Raw genomic sequence first — 16,443 nt, forward strand, 5'->3', positions numbered from 1 at the left:
ATAAATGATGGAAACAAAATCCGCACAATTAAACTTGATCAAATATTAACTCCTAGACAAAAGAAGTACGATTTTTTATAACTCCGCCAGAGTTCATTAAAAATGCAGACAGTATAAGCATTCTGGAAGAGACATTAATAACGCAATAACAAAAGACAACATGTGTCTCAATTTTTCACATACTATCCATTATTCGGGTCTAGATCAATACAAACTTACCAAATTCCGTTAAAAATCAGACACAATATGTCTAACAACTCAAACTGCCAACATCGGCAAATTTTTACATCTCGTGTAGGATAAAAAGGATGGGAACCGAATTAGCTATCTGCTATTGATTTTACCGATGCACTTCTACATATGTACAGTTATTAATGCTCTTTATATGGTTGTTTTTTAGACGTCTGATGTAATTTCTTTAAATAGTGATGTGGTTGGGTTTCCTCTTCAGATTAAGAGATTAACTACATATTGACGTATTTGGTATGTGTTTTAAATCCATGCTTAAAGATTCCATAAATAACACTAGACTACACAAATAACTCACAGCTAATACTGGAGATTTTCCTTCAAAATTAGCTTTTCTCTTATAATTGATTATTATAATGTTAATTAGAACTATGGCAAACAATGAAACACAAGTATAAGAAATTTCTCTCTTTCTGTTCGTCACAGAAAATTAAAATCAGGCCTAAGTGAAAAGGCTGAGCAGGCCTTGGGGGCCAAGTAGCTCAGCTTCAGACTACTTAATATTGAGCTGGGCTTTTTCAATTAAGCTGAAAATGTGCGAAGTGCCTACATGAATGTTAATTTTTCATCATGGAACTGGAAGTTTCGACCATTCGGTACATTTTTGCAGATCAACTTTAAACCTTCTTTGTTTTCTTTCTTTGACAAGAATCTACACACCAAACAACACAGACATTTGAAACCATATTTTATTTCAATAATATTCAATTTGAATCTATTTCAAATTTAAAACATCACATCCACCATTTTTCAATTACTGCATCAGAATCTAGAAATACTTTAATCGTCAGAATTTCTTGGAAACTGCAAGCCTCCTAGATGTGGCTGTGGTTTTAATCGGAGACAGAATATTGATTTTCATACAGACGCAATAATATTTGACTGTCTGCTTTGGCTGACAAGCAAAAGAAACCTACATCCTTGTTGCTTAATAACTATCACTTATTATGTAAAACAAAATAAAATTGCATTGCACCTTAAGGACTTTCATTATTAGTCAATAGATGAAGGTGTTTAAGTTGTCTGACAGCTATAATCAATAGCTTTTCTCTTTTTATTTTATTTTTTCCTATTTGAAATGCTAGTTAACTATTAACAATGACATGTCATGTAATGCAAATAATTACAAGTGAATATACAAATTAAACTAGAACAGAATGATCCAAGCTGAGGCTACGCTAACATATTGATACCTGCCTGGTCCAAGCAATGTCAATGTTTTGATACAATACTGTACATCCAGTGGCAGATCCAAGGCCAAGGGGGAGGGTTCCAGGGGTTGGAACCCCCTTTTTTTGGACGATCAATGTATTTGAATGGGAGCAAATGGTTGGAAACCCCCCTTTGAAAATGGCTGGATCCGCCCCTGACATCTTTTGATAAGAAAAAATAGATTGATGTGCACAATGAATATATACAGCATCATATATTACATCTTCGCTAGCCAATTCAAGAGAGCGGGAGTGGATCATAACCCTTGGCTAGCGAAGATGCATATATTAAGATTCTGAAAAATGCTTAATTGGTTTCCATGCATTATATTAAGCACCAATTGCCAAGCAATTGAACAACTTACTAATTTTGTAATATTACCCTAGGTATGCAAATTAAATATGTATAGTTGGAAGCCACATCTTGAAATATGGGATATATCATTATGTCAACAGGCAAGTTATTTAATTTGCAACTATTGAGAAGATATAAAACTGATGCCACGAAAAAACAAGTTAAGGTAGAAATCAAATAGATTCAGGCCCTAGATCAAATATTTTACAAGGCCAAACACACTTTATTTTGTGTTGTGTTTTAACACATTTAAAGGGGTGTGAAGAGCTACAGCTCAGGACTGGAGTGAACATGTCTACTAAAGTTTTATTCCTGGTTTTAATACATTTTATTATCTGCATATTTTAATTTACAACACCTGCATATCTTGTGCAAAAATAGAGCATTGTCCACTCAAAGGCTGATCAACCCATTCAACTAGAGATTTTGCCCACCCTACACTGTGACTTAAAATAAAATCCATAGAGGCTGTATAAACACACCAAAAAATATTACCAGTTTATAAATGAGCTCTTTCCAGCTGAGTGGTTACCAATCATCAAAACTGTAATTTTCTTCCTTGGGGCCAGCAGAGAAAGACCTAAACCTTCAGCTATTTTAACCATTCCTATAATAAATAAATTAAACATGCATTGTTAAATTGGAAATCTAGATCTTTTATAACCAAACAATAATCAGGCTACATTTTAATTCAGCTGAGCTCAACATTTATGTAAACTGTGAATTCATTTATTTTTCGTGGGTACCAATTTTTCTGGATTAATGAAAACCTACAATGTACATGTTCTGACATGGATATTTAATTTCGTGCTTTTGCTAAAATCTTCATACAAGCCTTTAGTAAATATCTATTTGTTGAAAATTTTATTTTGGGCCACGCTTAACCCTACCCAAAGGTTGACACAGGGTAGGTAGGTAGGCTTTTTCTTTCTTTTTTTTCTAAAAAAGAAATTGAAGTATAAGATGCTTATTAGTCTTCATGCCTATTTGATTAAAAAAAACTTCTTCAAATCAGGACAATAAAAGAATTTGAGTAGGCAGTTTTTTTCTGGGTAGGTAGCGTTTGGACAAACAAACCTATTATTTATTATGGCCTTGTGGTTTACCTATTCCCACAAAATCCATGAAAATTGATATCCAACGAATAATAATGAATCCACAGTAAACACATGGTAAAGCATACTCATATGGTTACAATCTATAGAAGACATACAACCCTACTAAGACATGTAACTCACTGTGAACACTCATGTAGGTCCCTAATGCTAAATGGCAGCCAGGAAAACCAAAGTTATAGACAAGAAGCAACTCTCTGATTCAAGTGTAAACCATGATATCTATTAGATCGAAACTATGAGACTTGAGTATACAATAGATGTTGATGACATTCAAATTTAAAGTATGAGATGGACGAAACAGAGATAGACATTTTATAATAGATCAGCAAGTAATGAACTGGAAGGATAAAAATGATGAGTCAAATTCAGATGCAGACAGTGACTCAGAAAAGTGGGTCATTTGAGATGTCTGAATTTAAGACTAGCAAAACATTGATGACACATTTATACAATTAACCTGTTCCAATATATCTTCAAAGTAAAATGTGTCTTGTTTATTTATTGATATGTCTAACTACATGTACATTTATGCCGTACCAATTATCATGAACCACTTCCATGAATAGTAAAGCATAATTTTCATTCCTGGTGCTAGAAGACAAAAAATCATGAAAAAGTACATGTACCACTTTCAGTTTCACTATTGCAAATTTAAAATTATATTCACAAATCCCGTTTTTATTTTATTTGAATTATTCCTGGCATTCTTATGGTTTAATTCATTACACAAAGTTCCCTTTTTCTTTCCTTGTGTCTTCATTCAACACTGATTTAGTTCAGAACTTCATAAATACTGAATAGATCTTCATTTCACTTTAATGACTAGTCAAGTGTGCCTTTATAAATCATCTTTACCTCAAAGGGGCACCCCAAACTAAATCAAACAAAGAGAAGTCCATGTTTCAGAGAGGGAAACATTCATATTAATTAATTAAATAGGATTCTGATTCAAGAATAACAAAGAGGTGCACAATAGTGTTGATCAGGTAAGGTTTTTAGAAATTATGTAAACAATGGGTACCCCCAATTATAAAGCAAGGTGAGGGACTGTCTATGCTTTTGAATAGGAAATCCCCCAAAAATGTTTTCAAATAAATAGGGAATGTGTCCATTGACACCCGTATATGAAGCCATCACTTGTATATCAAACAACATTATAAAGGGACACAACTGAAAAATGGGAAAAGTGACTCTACACAGATTTGTATTTGATCTGAGGTTTGTGGTAATAAGCATTTTGTAGAAGTCTCATAACATTTCTTTAAAGGCACTCTAGTTAAAGAACAAAAATGAAAATTTAGCAATTTTATGTTTATAAAGGGACATAACTCAAGAACGGTAAGAGTGATGCCACCCAATATCAAACTTGGTCTGTATTGTGTGGTAATATAAAGCATTGTGTATAAGTTTCATAACAATTGGTTTCAAGAGAAAAACAAGTCAGAGAATGGACACAAAAAAATCAGCAAAGGGGCACAACTCAAGAATAGTATAAGAGAGGACACCCATTAAACTTGATCTGTATTATGTGGTAATAAGCACTTTGTACAAGTTTCTGAAATTCATAATATTAAACAGGGGTGATCTGAGCCGGATCACCCCTACCAGATCACCCTAGTTTGAGTTTCTTTTTTATGCATGCTTTCCTTTGTTCTGTAACATTTTGGGGGGAATGTCAAATCCACTATAAAACTTATAATTAATTATACGGAAAAGACTATCTATCAAATTTCACGAAGAAAACATCCAGTGTATATGCTGGGATTTGAACTCGAGACCATTAGCATACAAGGCCAATACACATACCACTAAACCAGGATGATTAGATACGAAATAAAAGTAATTTGCCATACTTAAAGGAAGCAAGATCTTTTTATAAGTGGGGCGAGGTGTCAGACCTTTATTTCGTTAATAAGTGAGTTTTCAGACTGATTGTTCAATTTGATTTTACACTTTTTTCAAAGTGGGGAGTCGGTTAACAAGAGCGGGAATATATATTTATAAAGTGGCGATATAGTGTGGGCCAATTGGCAAGTGGGGCGAGTTTGACATTGTTTGATATCTACTCATGGTGTTTGGGGTCAAAAAGGGTATACATCATATAGTAATATATAAAGTATATTGTTATGGTTGTTTCGTCCTATCTAAAAGAGCTGGGATGTAAAATAGTTATCCCAGTCGGACTTGGTGTGTCAGTGTAAGATCACCCGGGGTGATCTTACACTGACACAACGCGTCCTTGCTGGAAAACTATTAATATTCACTAAACAGTAAAGTTGAATGTTCACTTAGAAAGCAACAACACAAGTCTTATTTTTTTGAAAGAGAACCTACAAGTTCAATTACAACTTATCCCCAAAAGAGCAAATATTAATATAAATCAAAACCCTGACCACATGAACAATGTCAATATATGTACATTCAGACAAAAAAGTAAAAACTAACTAGGATTCAAACTGTGGCAGGAGTTATTCAGAATAACTATATACATGTACCCATAATGGGTAAAACAATATGCCCCTAAACTTTTAGTTGCAGGGACATAAAAGGAAGGAGGTAAAAACAGCACTGTATGGATGATTGTGAAAAAGTTTCAATAAATTGTAGCAACGGGCTAAAGATGCGTTGATGACACAAAATTAGTTCCCCACCCCAAAAAAGCAATGGCAAAGATCATGCATAAGGAAAGAGAAATCTCATAAATGATTATGATGAACAATAGCATGGACTGTCACACGAGGAGTTCAAGCTACTAAAAAATGAGTTCATGGTACATGTACACTGATGCCCCAATTCGCATTATCATTCTATTTTCTATGTTCAGTGGACCATGATATTGGTGTCAGAATTTTCCATTACAATTGGAAAGATCATGTCAAAAGGAATAGTGTATTAATTTAAGTTTCAATTTGATTGGACTTCAACTGCATCAAAAAATACCTTTACCAAAAACTTGAACCTGAAGAAGCACAGACACATAGACCAGTGTACATAAGGCCCCAAGTTGGGGCATACAATTAAGGTCTTTTAATCAAAATAGAAAACAGCTTTTAATCAAATAAATCTAACAGCAACATCTCATGTCAGATTGTAAAATTAAAATAATAAACATTTTTTCACATCTCTGCAGCCCTCCTTCCAATCATGTCAGAAAATGAGGTGGTTTAGATTTTTTATGCCCCATTTATGGCCATTATGTTTTCTGGTACGTGCTTCTGTCTGTCCCACTTCAGGTTAGAGTTTTTGGTTGAGGTAGTTTTTGATGAAGTTGAAGTCCAATCAACTTGAAACTAAGTAAACATGTTCTCTTGGATATGATCTTTCTACTTATAAAGCCAAATTAGAGATTCTCCCCATTTTCACGGTCCATTGAACATAGAAAATGAAAGTGAAGAAATGGCATTCATATCCTGGGGACACATACTTGTTTTCTCTAACTCCTTATTGAACATGTTGAACTCTTAAGTTAATGAACACCAATTAGTATTATTAAAAAATTGGGCAGGTACATGTATCTTCACATCCTCCAACACAAGAAATAATTCAATGATCCCTTGGACAGGTTTAAACTCTTAGACTTACAGACAAGCACCAAAATGCAACTGAAAACTCAAGTTTAAAGGCACTATCACTCTAGACCCACTTCTTTGCACTTGCCCCATCATGTACTTCATAGTTGTGTTGATAACCCAAAAATTAATATATGCATGAAAATAACACATTTATAAATATTTATATCATTTGAGAAAAAAAAGATGTGAAATTATGCAAAAATATGCCCTGGGCAGAATGCTGAGAAAATTTAATGTGGTATATATATGATCACCAATGGGACAGTACAATTCACTACCATCAACATATGATGAATTTGTCCAGCAAATAGGACTGAAATGAAACCTCACAGTACATGTCAGAGGCTGAACCTCTCTGAAATTCATAGAATGATCTCAATGTCACTCAAGCAAGTCCCCTTCATTCCAAACAGAAGTAGTTTATTTCTTAACAAAAAACTTTGGCTAGGGCCAGTGCTCATCTGTGACCTTGTGAACTTGAACCTGGTCAGATCAAATTCCTGCCAAGTCAGCAACCCAGACAATGCATCTTTTCAAAGGTTTTAAAATGTCTGTCACAAAACAACACATACAGAGGTAATATATAATTTATTAAATATAATACTAAGTAAAGATAGAACATGTATTTGTGAGGCTGAAACTGCTAAAGCAACTACAAAGGTCTTCAAGTACTTTATGATTCATCTAATCTGTAATGGTTAATTGTATTTCAATATACCAGTCAGCAACTTCCTTATCTTTAACATTCCCTGAATATATACTGTAATAAAAGAAATATGTCCAGAGGACAACTTTACCCAATCATTTATGCATGACCTTTGAATTGGTTGAATAAGAAGGAATTCAATAGTCAGCAGACTAAGGATTAGAAGTTATATTTAGCGCAGCCGGGTCAACCTTGAACGGGCAGTAACAAAAACTGGTCTTGCTGAAAAAAAATTATGTAATTAAATGAACAAATAAATATATTTTAAGATGTACATAACAAAATTCACATATTAATTTTCCATGACGTCGTATGTATTCGATTTTCTTCGGTCACTGCCCTTTTTTCTACATTTTTTTGTATGTGGCTTAAAAAGGAAAAAGTTATATTCAGACAAAATTAAGAAAAAAATCTCACCATTTTCTGGTTCTGTGTAAAGAGAATGGCACTCTTTCAAGATCTTTTCGTTTACAGACTGAGTGGCTGAGTCAGCGGCATTTGCCGACGTCCTCTGCCTCAATTTTCCTGACATCTTCTTTCGGCTCCTGTCAAAATGTGAGCAGACAGACGGAGGTCGTAAGGGATAAATGAAATTATGATAAATATTTCCGAAAAATCGATAACGAAAACTATCTTTCCAGCAAATCTATCTAGTGCATTAAATTTTTTAATCAGTTTGTATGAATGAAATGGAAGCACATTTTCTATATTTGATTTATTTAAGCTAAATTTTGTGCAAATAATTTCTCATCAAGAATATCAATTCCGATTCCCATTCGGTTCTAAATTCTTACAGGTGCGACACCTACTTCCGTCAGCTGATTGGCGAGTGATTGAATGATTTGCATTGAAAGAAAATGAATTAATAAATAAATCTTAGATATATTTGCCTTCTCAATGTGAATTTCACTTAAAAACATAAAAGTCTTTTTATTTGTTACCTAGTGACAATGTTGAGGGAGGTTTATTTTGTTTGAACTATGACAACACGGCATGGGAAGGTATGCCGGTAATTTTAACCAATGAAAATATTAAACTTTCTCAGCGCGATATTATAAATTTAACCGGAAATGGCATCCTTGGTAGCTAATTATGGTAGTGAAAGTGACAGCGAAGACGAAAGTCCTGTACAGTATGTTTTTAGGTTTTATTCAGAATATGTAGTTGCACATCAATATTGTCTATATCTTTGGTGCACAGAACAATTGTATGCAGCTTCAAAAAAAAGGGGGAGGGTCCCCCTTGTTTATGTATAGATAACTGCCTTTAAGACTGGTCAGATAGACAATAGTACGGCTATGCCACCAAGAGTATTGGACACAAAAGTCACAGAGTAGCTTCTTCACCTATATAGTTAAACTGTCGATGTCTATTGCAGGGCAAATTTAATTTAGTTCTTACTGGGACTATTATACATTTGTACTAGTAGTAGTATATAATAGTCCCTTCTTCTTCTTCCGAATACGGGAGTAGACTCCTAGGTAGGAGTGTAAAAATTCCCGGAACTTGTGTGCTATGTACATATGGACTTAATTTAAAAACAATATGACAAAGAAAAATCGTTATCAATAACATATATACATTATGTACAGTGGCTTTAAAGTTTAATAAGTTGCTGTGGATCCTTCAAGTGTTAGAGTGGATATGCCACTTTTGAAGGATTCCAGGGTGTCAGACATACCTATTGCTTCAGGTAGTGAGTTCCAGTCCGAAATAGTGCGAGGATAAAATGAAAATTTATAGAAATCTTTATTTGTGGATATTTGCCTAAATTTATGTTTCCCCCTAGTGCGTCTATCAGAAATTGTTAAGTTGTCCTTAGGAACTTCCACTAACCCCCAATTTATTTTATACAGCATAGTTAATCTAGCCTTCTTCCTTCTAGATTCTAAATTTTCCCATTCCAATGATTTTATTAAATTTGAAACTGCTCCAGGTGATCTGTCTTTATAATCATTAAAGACAAACCTGGCTGCCTTACGCTGTACCTGCTCAACCTGAGTGATGTGTTGTTTTTTGTACAGATCCCAGACAGGGGAAGAGTATTCGACGACCGGACGGACAAGTGATGTGTACGTAAGGTTTTTAACCTTACGTGTGCAGTTTTTTAAGTTCCTACGAAGAAAACCTAAGGTCTTATTTGCCTTACAAGTAATATTGTCAATATGCGTTCCCCAATCAAGATCATGGCTTATAGTTACGCCTAAATATTTGCTGTCTTTTACTGCTTCTAAAATATGATTATGTAATATATAATCAAAAGTTGAAGGTTTACTTTTTTTAGAAATATGAATTACATAACACTTCTCAGGATTAAAATTCATTTGCCAATCCTCTTCCCATTTTACTAAACTAGACAAATCTTTTTGAAGTAATTGTGCATCAGAACTATTATTTACATTTCTATATAATAAACAGTCATCTGCAAAAAGTCTTGCATTGCAAGTTACATGTTCGGGTAGGTCATTTATAAAGAGTAAAAATAATGTTGGGCCTAAAACTGTTCCCTGAGGGACACCAGAATCAACTGCTAATTTTGAAGATTTTACACCGTTTAATAGTACTTGCTGTTGCCTGTCAGCTAAAAAGTCATTTATCATTTTGATTTCTAATACCATAAAATTCTAATTTCTGGGCTAATCTTTTATGGGGGACTTTATCGAAAGCTTTGGAAAAATCTAAAAGTATGACATCTATTTGGTTACCATATCCCAATGATTTAGCAAGATCTTGTATGCTGATGATAAGTTGGGTCTCACAAGACCTTTTGCTTCTAAACCCATGCTGACTATCATTTAATATGTTATTAATTGTAAGGTGTTTCCTTATGTTGCTTGTTAAAATATGTTCTAAAATTTTGCAACATATTGCAGTTAATGAAACTGGTCTATAATTAATAGCGTTATGCTTGTCACCTTTTTTAAATATAGGTACAACATTAGCCTGCTTCCAATCATTTGGGATTTTACCAGTATCAATAGATTTTTGGAAAAAGAATGTCAAAAATGGAGACAATTCTTCTGCAAAATTATGTAAAAAATATGCTGGCAGATTATCAGGGCCAGTGGCTTTATGTGGATTTAAGTTTTTAAGTAATTTTAATAAGCCATTATTACTAATAAATATGTCTGGCATAGTGGGGTGGGGACTTGTACCTTTATTTGGCATAGAGGATGTATCTTCGGTTGTAAAAGCCTTTTTAAATTGTTCGTTTAGGATGTTAGCTTGTGTATTCGGCTCACTATACAATAAGCCATCCTTTCCTCTTAATGGTGACACTCCAGATGTTTCTGTTTTTTTGCTTTTAATAAATTGCCAGAAAGATTTAGGTTTTTCTTCTAACTGGGGGCTAATTATTTCTTGCATATATGTGCTCTGGGCTCTTCTTATTTCTCTTTGAGCAGTAGCTTTTAACTTTTTATATTTATCTTTATGTTCTTGTTTACCAGTTTTTTTAGCTTTGTTGTAAGCTTTACGTTGCTTTTTACATAAATGGTCTATATCCCTATTTGCCCAAGGGTTGGTGTATTTAGATTTAGTGATTTTGCTTGGTACATTATCATCTATTATTTTATTACTACCTTCTTTGAATTTATTCCATAATTGGTCAATATTTAAATTTTCATTAGTCTGAGATATAAGTTCAGATATAAAATGAGATGTTACGTCTTTTATCTTTTTAATGTCTACCTTTTTCCATAAATAAATTTTATGTTGTGATTGTTTAGATCTTTGGGGCTTGCAGATTGCATCCACTAAAACAATATCATGGTCAGATATACCTGGTATAGATTTTATTTTTGTTATTAATGCAGGTTGGTTTGTGCAGAAAAGGTCAAGTATATTATCTTTCCTAGTTGGAAAATCAACCATTTGTTCAATGCCTAAGTTGTTAAGCATATCTATAAATGCTTCATTCAGCTCCTTAGGATACATTGAGCCAGATATATTTTGCTCAGGCCATTTTATGTCTGGAAGGTTAAAGTCACCACCAAGCCAGAAGGTGGAATTTTTAAATTTTAACTTAAGTTCATTAATTTCAATGATCATTTGTTTGAGATAGTCTATATCATTTTTATTTGGTGGTCTATATGCAGAAATAATAACTAAGGATTTAGTATCAGTTATATTAATTTGGGCAGCAATAAGTTCTACATTTTTGCTTTTATATACTTCTTGGCAAATAATACCTTTTTTAATGGCGATTAATACACCTCCACCTTCTTTTCCGACCCTGTCGTTTCGGAATACATCTTCAAATAGTGTGTTTGGAAAAATTTCAGAAGATAATACATCTTTGTTTAACCAAGTTTCATTACCAATAATAATATCTGGTTTAGATGATGTTAATAAATTTTCAATTTGAGGAACTTTATTTTTACAACTTCTAAAATTAATCTGAAGAACTCTTAATGAGTTTTGTCTATTAATATTCTTATTTCTTAATTGCTTCGTCACGGGTGGTTTAGGTGATGATGTAGCAACTGGGTCTCCAAAGTTTTCATGACTATCATTTATATTAAAGCTTAAGGAAAAAGCTGAACTATCTGAAAGTACTGAATATGAGTTAGGGTTCAAAATAGAATTACCTGATGAGAGGTATGATTGAAAAATGGTTCTAGAGTGATTAGGAGTATCACATATCGGGCATATCCAAAGTGCTGATGAATTTCCAAACTTTTCATACATTGAAGGACTTATATTTACACATCCAATATGACACCATTTATCGCAATTATCACAAACAATGGCATCACTGTCCCAGGTACACTCATGCGAGCAAATAGAGCATGGGTAACTGGAGTCATTCAAGTTTGATGGGCCAGGGTTGGTTTCAACCTGGTTGCTTAAAAGAATTCTGATCAAAAGATGAATGTGGCGATCTGATTTGCCAAAAACACATTTTCTTTTAAAATTGGACACATGTAAGTGCCAGTAATAAATCTGAGTAGATACCTCAATTGTTGTGTCACATTGAAGGCTGATAGTGATACCCTCATATTTGTTGGAGTCTAGTATATTATTTTGTATATTAAACTCATTGACGGTGCTCAGAAAAATAAAAAATGTTGAGCAAATCACGACTAAGATATGTTTAAACATTTTGACAGAGTCTAAGTGTCATAAAAATATAATCAGTGAAGAGAAGGATGGTGACTCTCATACACATTCATAACATGTTTAATAAGACAGTTAGTAGTTGATGACAAATTAGATCTTCGTTCCTTGGGCGACTCAAGGACACAGGATAAACACACTAGGAAGCCATATTATATAAGGTGTAAGGATAGATAGATAGGATATTATTACCTATTTAATCACAGAGACTCTGTTTGCCGATCAAAACAAAACAAAAACAAAAAAAAGTAAACCGGAAGTGGTTTACAATGTTTACATTTATGGAAAATAAATTTTCCCGCCACTGTACAAATGTGAATCAAAAATTTACGTATACAAATAATTTTATTTACAAGGAAATATCAAATATTTTGGTAATTTTCATACACAAAATGACAAATGTAAGCCAAATGTTGATGTAATAGCAAGTTCCGGGATTTATTACTCTAGAAAAGCTGTAAGTTCCAAATATTTTTGAGAGCTGCAATTTAGACGTCCATTTCCCAGCACATGCGCACATAAAAAAAATGATACTTTTTCATGACCCTCATACAATATTGACCGCTCAATATCTAATATTGATTAGATACCAATATGTATTACCAGAGACTTATACTTATATATATGTCTCTACTATCATGACTATTACATGTACATATGATTATGTACACAGTGAGAAAAATCAATAACCACTTGTGAGTTGTGTACATTGTATTTATACATGTATAGTCAAAACCTCATTTTTCTTGGAATAGCACTTCCAGTTTCTTTTTTCTTGGAATAGCAGAATAGCACTTTCAGTTTCTTTTTCTTCTCTAATATTTTCAGTGGAGGATCCAGAACTTATTTTAAGGGGGGGGGGGGGGCCCTCTCTAGTCATGCTTCAGTGATTCCCTATATACAGTAATCAATCCTTCAAAACATTTAAATATAGACAAATAGAATATGAATGTTGTTTAAATTTAGGTATTACATGTATTATATGTTTGTAATGATTGTCATGTTTGTATTGGTAACAATCCAATATTTGGATTTTACACCAATAAAAATGAATGAATGAATGAATAAAGTTTAGCAAAAAAGAAAGCACAACAGAGTAGAGTCAGACTGCAGTAAACTACAATTCATCAACATATAGAATAGAATAGAATATTTTTATTTACCAAATTAGGGCCCCAGGAGGGCATATGATACAGACAATATTATTATAAACAATAACATATGCAATACACACACAGTAAAAGATATGTAACAAGTGTTATAAAAATAATAATAAAAAAAAATATACCCACAGAAAATACACTCAACAAAATAGTAGCAATGTATTATTATTCAATGAATACTATGTTGAAAATGACTCAAGTGCACCCGGTAAGTGTATCTCACTTTGAGAAGACAAACATGAGGCATTAGTAGTTTGTGCGGAGAAATGTCAATATATATAAAAAAAAAAAAAAAAAAAAAATACAAAAAGAACCCAATAAAAAACAAAGCAATTAAGCACTCCCATATATATATTTTAACATAATTGCTATGTATATGAGTCCACATTTATTTAAACCTGGGACTATTGTACTAAGTTAGTGTAATAGTCCCAGTTAAAACTGGAATTACTGTATAATAATCTAAGATTACATGTACAAGAGCTTAAAAAATGTAAGCATATTCTTTATGGTCTTTGCTTTGTTTTTTTTTTAGATATGCAGTTACACAACAATTTTTGTATTCCTTCTGAACACACAGCAGCCTGCATGAAGCATAAAAAGGGGGGGGGGGGGCTTTCATTTCTTCCCCAGCACCATGGCATGAAAGCTTAACCTGGATAGTTAAACCCAGATGAATGACTAGAAAACTCTTTTTTTCATATTTTTCACACAATATTCTTTTTATCTGAAAATCATGTACACAATTACAATATGACATTTTTATTAAATTCATATCTTGTCAGCCGTCATCGGGTAAAAAAGACAAATCAAAGAATTCAAATTTATGAATAGCTACATGTAATATAGCCTTATAGGACAATGGTGTCGATTAAAAATTACACCACTGCAGACCCTTTTGTTTTCCACATAATAAGTATTGCCAATAAGTAACAAGTTCCAGGTCGAATCCAATACCGATACCAATAGTACTGTATATTCATCTGTTACCTTTTACCTTTATATCTGTACGTTCGGCATCTGACAGTCGCACCACCAAACGCTGTATTTAGGATTTGCTTTATACACTACACAGGTCATAATCACAGGGTTAACACTACTAAATTCAATCATTGTCAAATTGTTCCCTATTGCAGTATTTCAATCAGCATGATCAGTAATACTTTCTAAGTTATTATAACAATTCAATTCAAAAAAAATCTGGACTTAAAATAAGGCATATATAGGTACAGTTTTCAATTTGTTAGCATGCATGGCGTAAAGCAGCGAATAATAGAATTCAACTTTTTTAATAACTAATATATATAGGACAATGCTGTTGATTAAAAATTACTCTATTTCAGGACCTTTTGTTTTCCAAATAATTAATACTACCAATAATAATTTTAAAAAAATATTTGTTTTTCAAGTGAATTTTTCTGAAAATATATTTGCTTTTCTTCAGAAAATCTGTGGAGGCTACGGAAGATAAAAGACAGAATTATTTAATAACAGAAGACAATGACAGTGATGAAAGTGACATTAGTAACCATAGCAACAAAGAAGAAATAGATTCTAAAATTGAAGCTGAAAGACTTCCGAACCCTTTACTTGAGCCATTACCAAGTGCTTCAAACTCATTGCAACCATCGGCTGGTGCTTCAGTATTTGTAACTCAATATCATATAGCCGAGAAAGAAAAAGAATTAATTCTTGAAAAACATGTGAAACTTTCAGCAACAAAAATAGCAACTGGCAAAAAACAGCAGATTTGTCATAAATTTAAGAGAGGGAGATGTAGATTTGGAAACAATTGTAAATATTCTCACGACATAGATAACTGTTCTAAAGTTCAAAATGTTCCTTTCGATCAGGAGACTGATCCGTTCACAGGAGTCAATAAAATTCCCCTTTTTACGGATAGAGTAAAGAAGCCTTTACATCAGCCAAAATATATTCCTGCTATGAAAGAGGAAGATAATGACGATGATAGTTACATGGGAGGTATGAAAAGAAAAAATAGAGCTGGACTCTCTGGAGGTCTTGTACCTTCCAAAAAAGCACTATCCTCTTTGGGTAGACAGAGGGCTGCAGAAAGACCATGGACTGTTGATAAATAAATTAAATCTTTTGAAATTTGTTTCATTTTAAGCATATTGGGGGGATGTGTTTCAGGTCAACTGTAATGATCTGCAATGGGGTATAGAAATATGGACATTTCTTAACTTCTCCAACCTAATGGTAAACCTGGTCATTCTTTTAGTTGTGAGGAATGTATTAATACTCAGCTAGGTGCACCTTTCTATTGAATGGAGGCATTAAATCATAAGTTTCCTAAGACCTTTTATAGCGAGAGACTCTGAGTGCCATGTTTTCTGTCCTTTTAAGAAACCTTGCAACAACTGTTTGACGGGTCAATAGTTGCAAGGCAAAATGTATACCTCTATCAACCATACGGCAGTCCTCTCGCTGCTGAACAGAAACATTTTTTATTGTGCAAAGTGCAAACTTTTGGTTTTGTTTTTCAACACCATCAATCAAATACCGTATAGCGGGTTATTTTCGCGGGGTGTAAATTTTCGCTTATTTTCGCGGATAGAACAAAATCGCCAAAATAATTTCCACCAATTTAAAAGTGTACATGCAAAGGTAATGTTAAAAATGTTGAATCCGCCAAAATAATAACCGCCAAAATTTTTCGTATATTCAATGAAAATCGCGAAATTTTACACCCGCGAAAATAACCCGCTATACGGTAATTGTTTAGGCTGTTTTGTGCTCTTTGGTCAGGTTAAGTTCTCTTTGATACATTCATAATTTCCATTCTCTATTTTATTTAACTTTGTAAAAGTGACATTGGAATTTTTGCTAGATATTATCAAGATAAGACATGTGAAAATGTAAATATGCTAACTACATTATTAAAACAGCTGAAAAACAACTAAATTGCCTGGTTTTCTCTTGACATGTTT

At 33.2% G+C, this 16,443-nt stretch overlaps 2 protein-coding genes across 3 annotated transcripts in view; one reads left to right on the plus strand and one right to left on the minus strand.

Annotated features, from left to right (window-relative positions):
• LOC134680920 (uncharacterized) overlaps window positions 1–7,851 on the minus strand; it is a 35,496-nt gene extending 27,645 nt beyond the window's left edge. Inside the window, exons 1-2 of the mRNA XM_063540223.1 lie at window positions 7,629–7,851; window positions 2,311–2,422 (exon numbers count right to left, since the gene is read on the minus strand). Of these exons, the coding sequence (XP_063396293.1) occupies window positions 2,311–2,422; window positions 7,629–7,743 (227 nt within the window). The 5' untranslated portion in view covers window positions 7,744–7,851. The remainder of the gene's footprint in view (window positions 1–2,310; window positions 2,423–7,628) is intronic.
• A 171-nt stretch (window positions 7,852–8,022) lies between these two features.
• LOC134680921 (uncharacterized) lies at window positions 8,023–15,611 on the plus strand. Of its 2 annotated transcripts, none has more exons than XM_063540226.1 (2): window positions 8,023–8,212; window positions 14,937–15,611. In XM_063540226.1, exons 1-2 carry the CDS (start codon window positions 8,205–8,207, stop codon window positions 15,589–15,591), a joined length of 663 nt encoding a protein of 220 aa, XP_063396296.1. In that variant the 5' UTR covers window positions 8,023–8,204; the 3' UTR covers window positions 15,592–15,611. The 2 variants fall into 2 exon arrangements, with proteins under 2 accessions (XP_063396296.1, XP_063396294.1); XM_063540224.1 differs by having other exon boundaries at window positions 8,199–8,343.
• The last annotated feature ends 832 nt before the right edge of the window (window positions 15,612–16,443 follow it).

The sequence above is a fragment of the Mytilus trossulus genome, chromosome 8, assembly GCF_036588685.1.
Source record: "Mytilus trossulus isolate FHL-02 chromosome 8, PNRI_Mtr1.1.1.hap1, whole genome shotgun sequence".
Taxonomy (NCBI): domain Eukaryota; kingdom Metazoa; phylum Mollusca; class Bivalvia; order Mytilida; family Mytilidae; genus Mytilus; species Mytilus trossulus.

Coding starts and splice junctions, on each gene's coding strand:
- LOC134680921 (XM_063540224.1), top strand. CDS start 8,282: ATGGCATCCTTGGTAGCTAATTATGGTAGTGAAAGTGACAGCGAAGAC. Junction 8,344..14,936: donor GAAGACGAAAGTCCTGTACA/GTATGTTTTTAG, acceptor GCTTTTCTTCAG/AAAATCTGTGGAGGCTACGG.